Raw genomic sequence first — 7,654 nt, forward strand, 5'->3', positions numbered from 1 at the left:
GAAGATTAAGTTAAATATTTATAATAATTTGTGTATCTTGAATTACTTTACATTTATTTCCATTTTATGTGATTTTCCTTGCCTGTTACAAATGTTTGTTCTGATTTAAACAAGAACAGTTTTACTATAATCAGTACATTAGCAGAATGTACATTTTTTGAAATTTAAATTCTACTAGCTTATTTTCTTCTCACTCTAAGTAAAATATGTGTCTAGTTATTACTAACTCAGTAACTTTGCTAAAATGATTGAAATTAACAATATTTTCAAAGACTACCACATATAAAATTGCTATGCTAGGTACTGTTAAAAGATACAAAGACATTTAAGATGTAAGTTACTTAAGGGTCTTACCATCTTCCTGGGAAAATAAACTTGAAGATAAAATAAAAGATTTAAATGGCACTTTAAGGCACCAGATAAGGTGTCATGGGGTTGTACATCATTAATTGTCAAATAATGCATACAGGCCAGTTCCACTAATTAAGAGAACATTTTCTATGTTGGTCAAGAAAGGTTTGAGGGGCTTCCCTGGTGGTGCAGTGGTTGAGAGTCTGCCTGCCGATGCAGGGGACATGGGTTTGTGCCCCAGTCCAGGAAGATCCCACATGCTGTGGAGCGGCTGGGCCCGTGAGCCATGGCCGCTGAGTCTGCCCCTCCGGAGTCTGTGCTCCACAACGGGAGAGGCCACAACAGTGAGAGGCCTGCATACCACAAAAAAAAAAAAAAAAAAAAAAAGAAAAGAAAGAAAGGTTTGAAGTAATGTTGGTGGTTTTTGATTTACAAGACCTCATTATTAGTTAATAAGTGATTTTTTTTAAAATAGGCATTTTATAACAACAAAAAGTTGAAGTTCTTACCTGCCCCATATTGTATTATGAAAAATTTCAAACATACATTGTCATGCAAGAAACTGGAGCCACTTAACATTTGTATTGCTGTGGAAGTAAAAATGTATCTGCCTTGCTTCCTTGGGAAGTTGTAGTGACATTTTAAGAACTTTTGGTAAAGTAAATTTTGTAATAGCTTGTTGAAACAAAATTAAATCCATTTCTGGGTTTTTTAATATATACATATAAACTCAACACTTTTAAAAGCTAGTGTTAGACTAGAAAAGGAAATATTTTACTTAAAGTATTAAAGTAAGTTTACTTTAGAGCTTGTGGAATTATATTTTTGGTCTAGATTTGAATTAAAGGAAAAATTCCTATGTGAACTAGATGCAACAGATAACCCACAGATTGCCCAGTATTAGTCTTTGTGTTTACCTTTATTCAGAATATTAATGACACATGGCATAATTTGTTCACTTCTTAGGGCAAATGTTGAATATAAGTAACATTGTCTTTTTAAAAAAAAAATTTGTCTGTTTTCTTTTTTTTTCTTAGGACAAAATGTTTCACTTTTGGGTAAATACATTCTTCATACCAGGACCAGAGGAAACCTCAGAAAAAGTAGAAAATGGAAGTCTCTGTGATCAAGAAATTGATAGTATTTGCAGTATAGAGCGTGCAGATAATGACAAGGAATATCTAGTACTCACTTTAACAAAAAATGATCTCGACAAAGCAAATAAAGACAAGGCCAACCGATACTTTTCTCCAAATTTTAAGGTCAGTTAAAAACATTTTGAGGAGTTGGTGAGTGGTTCTGTGTGTGTGTGTGTTTTATTCTAGGTGTGTAGCTGGTGAAAGACTTGCTTGGCTAATTTTTAAATTACGTATATTCATAAGCATTGTTTATTTAGCAGTAAGTCAGTGAAATCCAATGTACAGAGAGTCAAAAGGCTACAGTTTCCTTACCCTATTCTTTGTTAGTTGGTGAAATCTGGGGCGTAGGTTAGGGAGGGGATTTAAGTAAGTTGGATATGAAGTAGGAAAAGGTGAAAACAGAAGTGGAAAGCAACTCAGCCCTTTGGGAATGACTCCTGTAGAATGTTCTCACTGCTTTTACTCTTGTCCCCTCCAGTTTATTCTCAACTCCTTAGAGTGATCTTAAAAATGACTTGATTGCATCACTCCTGTTTGTACTTTTGGAAGACCTTGTGCTTTTTTGATGTGACCTGCAGGAACTGCCTAATTTAGCACAGGACCACCTTCTGCATCTACTCTAGCCACATTCTCTCCCTGCGATTCACTCTCAGACCTGGTCTCTTTTCAGTTCTTCAAAATGCTACACTCTTCTGCCTCAGGTCTTTACAATTCTTTTCCTTCTCCCCGAACCTCTCCACCCTTGGCCTTTCCCTGCCCTTCACGTGGCTGTCCCTCACATTCTAACCTTAACTTCAATCTCATGTGCTCTGTAAGGCCTCTGATCATCCTCCCCTCTCCTTCTCTTTGTAAAACTCTACTTCCTCTTATTATGGAATTATTTGGTTCCTTTTACTTTTATCTAAATGTGATATGTATGTGTATATTTCTATTTATATTTGTAGAGGAGAATTCTCCAGGTTAAAAAGCTGACTTGTAAACATTCCCAAATGGTGGTTTGCCATTTTTTCTTCCCCTTTCCTGTTGCTTATTCTACTTCATTTTTCTCTCTTCCTTTCACCATACCCTCCTCCTTTCTCTTTTTAAATTCTCTCTTCATTCCATTTCTATACAATGTAGCAGACCTAATCATAGCTTATAAGAATATTGCTAGTAATAATAAAAATAAAGGGGGGGCTACCTGTTTTAAGTGAAAATGTATCTAATAATAAGTGCCTTTAGATCTTATATTTAAAGTGTTCAGTAGTGTCTTCTAGAATTCGTAGGTTTCCATTTACTTTCTTTTCTCTGCCTATATTTTACTCAATTATTAGCTTTTAAAATGTGACTTCCTCTAACTTTCTTATTTTCTGTTTTAATATTGCAAGAGGTTTTATATTTGTAATTACAAATAAAAACTATTTCAGTTATAAGTAAACATATGAGTGAGCTATACAAATATCTGGGAAAAGAGGGAAAAGCTGGTGCAGAAGCCCTGAGACAGGAGTGAGCTTGGTTTATTTGAGGAGCAATAGATAAGAAATTGTTTTGACTAACGCACATCAGTCCAAGTGTGAAGATGTTGAGTGTTTTCTGCACGGGAAAGATGTAATCTGAATTTTGTCTTTAAAAGTTTACTCTGTCCCCTCCTTTAAAATGTAGACTCGAGAGGGGCAAGAATGAAAGCTGGGAGGCTAGTTGAAGGTAGAACTAAAAGGATTTACTGATGGATTGGATATTGGATGTAGAAGGAGAAAAATTGATAATGATTCTTGGATCATGGGGGGGGGGCTGTAGATATAATAGAATGATCAAAGGATTTGGAGTCAGATCTAATTTAAATCCCATATACACTACCTATTAGATATGCGGCCTTTAGCGGGTTCCCTAACCTTTCTGAGCTATAGCTTTCTCTCTTTTAAAATAGATACCTACCGTTTAGAGTTGTTTTGTTTTGTTTGCGGTACGCGGGCCTCTCACTGCTGCGGCCTCTCCCGTTGCGGAGCACAAGCTCAGTGGCCATGGCTCACCGGCCCAGCCGCTCCGTGGCATGTGGGATCTTCCCGGACCGGGGCACGAACCCGTGTCCCCTGCATCGGCAGGCGGACTCCCAACCACTGCGCCACCGGGGAAGCCCTAGAGTTGTTTTGACAGTTATTTCAGCTCTGCCTATAAGGCTGTTGGTTCACTGTTAAGAGCACTGTAGGATATTAACTTTCTTATGACTCCCTTTTGGTGAAGTTTTTAGGGCGAATGGAATCCTAAACATCATTGTTAATCAGTATTTTACATAGTGTAGTATCTGTATTTTTTAGTATTGTTTGTATCAGAAAATACATTGAATTTCAGATAAGTAGTTAAGTGAAACATTCTTTTGGAACTCACCTCTTTGTGAGTTGAATTTTGTGATTGAAAATAGATTATGTGGACTATTGAACTCAATACATTTCTTTTACAGAATTATTTAGTTAATGCTTGTAACATGCCTATTAAAAAATATAGTATATTAACATCCCAGTTTCTTTTCAGTATATACCAAGAAAGAAAATGTAGGAAATCTTAAGAAGAGGGTCATAATAAAAGGCCCTTTAAAGATATGTGTCATAGTACTTAAAAATGAATCTGTCAAAAATATGTATCTTTAAGTAAATTAAGATTAGTCAGATTTATGGATTTTCCATTTATACTTTCTCTTCTTTCTCTAGGTGAAGCTGTACTTCACAAAAACAGTAGAGGAGCCATCAAATCCAGAGGCTAGCAGTTCAACTTCTGTAACACCAGATGTTAGTGACAATGAACCTGATCATTATAGATATTCTGACACCACTGACTCTGATCCAGAGAATGAACCTTTTGATGAAGATCAGCATACACAAATTACAAAAGTCTGATTTTTTTTTTATCAAGAGGGATAAAACACCATGAAAACAAACTTGAATAAACTGAAAATGGACCTTTTTTTTTAATGGCAATAGGACATTGTGTCAGATTACCAGTTATAGGAACAATTCTCTTTTCCTGACCAATCTTGTTTTACCCTATACATCCACAGGGTTTTGACACTTGTTGTCCAGTTGAAAAAAGGTTGTGTAGCTGTGTCATGTATATACCTTTTTGTGTCAAAAGGACATTTAAAATTCAATTAGGATAAATAAAGATGGCACTTTCCCATTTTATTCCAGTTTTATAAAAAGTGGAGACAGACTGATGTGTATACGTAGGAATTTCTCATTTTGTGTTCTGTCACCAACTGAAGTGGCTAAAGAGCTTTGTGATATACAGGTTCACATCCTACCCCTTTGCACTTGTGGCAACAGATAAGTTTGCAGTTGGCTAAGAGGAGTTTCTAAAGGGTTTTGCTACATTCTAATGCATGTATTCGGGTTAGGGGAATGGAGGGAATGCTCAGAAAGGAATATGTTTTACGCTGGACTCTGGACCATATACCATCTCCAGCTATTTACACACACCTTTCTTTAGCATGCTACAGTTGTTAATCTGGACATTTGAGGAATTGGCCGCTGTCACTGCTTGTTATTTGTGCATTTTATTTTTTTTAAGCATATTGGTGCTAGAAAAGGCAGCTAGAGGGAGTGAATCTGTATAGGGGTACAGGAATGAACCTTCCACAACATCTTAAGAATCCACAAATGAAGGGATATAAAAATAATGTGGTCATAGATAAGAAACACAGCAACAATGACTTAACCATATAAATGTGGAGGCTATCGACAAAGAATGGGCTTGAAACATTATAAAAATTGACAATGATTTATTAAATATGTTTTCTCAATTGTAATGACTGCTCCATCTCCTGTGTAATCAAGGCCAGTGCTAAAAGTCAGATGCTATTATTACCTACATCAGTCAACAACTTACATTTATTTTATTAGTTTTCAATCGTATACCTGCTGTGGATGCTTCATGTGCTGCCTAAAAGCTTCTTTTTTCTCATTAAATATAAAATGTTTTGTAATGCTGCACAGGAAATTTCAATTTGAGATTCTACAGTAAGCGGTTTTTTTTCCTTTAAAGATTTATGATGCACTTATTCAATCCAATAGATGTCAGCCGTTCCACCCTTTTGACCTTACACATTCATTACAATGAGTTTTGCAGTTTTGCACATTTTTTAAATGTCATTAACTGTTAGGGAATTTTACTTGAATACTGAATACATATAATGTTTATATTTAAAAGGACGTTATTTGTGTTAAAAAGGAAATTAGAGTTGCAGTAAATTTTCAACACTGCACAAATAATGTCATTTACTTTTTCAGTAGAAATTGTCCCACATAATGCTTTTATCAATTTGCTATTGAAAGAATAGATTTTTTTAAATGTGCAGTGTTGAATCATTTCTTCATAGTGCTAGAGTTAGGACAAGGGCTTCAATTTCACTTCTTAAATATCATATATTTGATATGCCCAGACTGCATACGATTTTAAGCAGAGTACAACTACTATTGTAAAGTTAATGTGAAGATATGATTAAAAAGATTTTTTTCCCCCAGAAATTTGGTATCTTTCAAATGATACCTTGACCTTGAAACATTTGACCATCCAGCCAATTTATTTCTTAATGGTGTAAAATCTCATTTTCAATAACTTATTGGTGCTGAAATTGTTCACTAGCTGTGGTCTGACCTAGTTAATTTACAAATACAGATTGCATAGGACCTACTAGAGCAGCATTTATAGAGTTTGATGGTAAATAGATTAGGCAGAACTTCATCTAAAATATTCTTAGTAAATAATCTTGACATGTTTTCCATACCTCATCAGTTTCATTCAACAAATAAAATTTTTAAAATTTTAACAAAGCTGTTAGGATTTACACATTTATATTTAAACATTGATATATAGAGAACTGATTGACTGCTCATAAGTTAAATTGGTAAAGTTAGAGACACCTATTCCTAAGATCTCATCATTGAAATTTATATGTCACCTTGTCTTTCATAAAAGCTGAAAACTGTTGACTAAAATGAAAATCAGCTATTCATGTTTTGAAGATGGTTATTAATACTGTTATTTGTTACAGTTTTGGGCACAGTATATTAAAGCGTAACTTGTATGGTTCCAATATGTAACATGGAGGGCCAGGTCATAAATAATGACATTATAATGGGCTTTGCACTGTTATTATTTTTCCTTTGGAATGTGAAGGTCTGAATGAGGGTTTTGATTTTGAATGTTTCAGTGTTTTTGAGAAGCCTTGCTTACATTTTATGGTGTAGTCATTGGAAATGGAAAAATGGCATTATATATATTATATATATATAAATATATATTATACATACTACTCTCCTTTATTTCAGTTACCACGCCCATAGAATTTGACAAGAATTGCTATGACTGAAAGGTTTTTGAGTCCTAATTAAAACTTTATTTATGACAGTATTCATGATTAGCCTGAAATGCATTCTGTAGGTAATCTCTTTGAGTTTCTGGAATGTTTTCTTAGACTTTTTGGATGTGCAGCCGCTTACATGTCTGAAATTACTTGAAGGCATCACTTTTAAGAAAGCTTACAATTGGGCCCTGTACCATCCCAAGTCCTCTGTAGCTCCTCTTGAACATTTTTTGCCATAATTATTAAAGGGTAGTTGAATAAATAGCATCACCATTCTTTGCTGTGGCACAGGTTATAAACTTAAGTGGAGTTTACCGGCAGCATCAAATGTTTCAGCTTTAAAAAATAAAAGTAGGGTACAAGTTACTGTTTAGTTCTAGAAAATTTGTGCAATATGTTCATAACGATGGCTGTGGTTGCCACAAAGTGCCTCGTTTACCTTTAAATACTGTTAATGTGTTATGCATGCAGATGGAAGGGGTGGAACTGTGCACTAAAGTGGGGGCTTTAACTGCAGTGTTTGGCAGAGTTGCCTTCTACCCTGCCAGTTCAAAAGTTCAATCTGTTTTCATATAGAATATATATACTAAAAAATTTCAGTCTGTTAAACAGCCTTACTCTGATTCAGCCTCTTCAGATACTCTTGTGCTGTGCAGCAGTGGCTCTGTGTGTAAATGCTATGCACTGAGGATACACAAAAAATTACGATGTGTACAGGATAATGCCTCATACCAATCAGATGTCCATTTGTTATTGTGTTTGTTAACAACCCTTTATCTCTTAGTGTTATAAACTCCACTTAAAACTGATTAAAGTCTCATTCTTGTCA

At 35.0% G+C, this 7,654-nt stretch overlaps 1 protein-coding gene across 1 annotated transcript in view; it reads left to right on the plus strand.

The window, feature by feature from the left end:
• Positions 1-7,654, plus strand: part of PTEN (phosphatase and tensin homolog) — a 90,342-nt gene extending 82,688 nt beyond the window's left edge. Inside the window, exons 8-9 of the mRNA XM_032608768.1 lie at positions 1,389-1,613; positions 4,175-7,654. Of these exons, the coding sequence (XP_032464659.1) occupies positions 1,389-1,613; positions 4,175-4,360 (411 nt within the window). The 3' untranslated portion in view covers positions 4,361-7,654. The remainder of the gene's footprint in view (positions 1-1,388; positions 1,614-4,174) is intronic.

The sequence above is a fragment of the Phocoena sinus genome, chromosome 16 (assembly GCF_008692025.1).
Source record: "Phocoena sinus isolate mPhoSin1 chromosome 16, mPhoSin1.pri, whole genome shotgun sequence".
Classification (NCBI taxonomy): Eukaryota; Metazoa; Chordata; class Mammalia; order Artiodactyla; family Phocoenidae; genus Phocoena; species Phocoena sinus.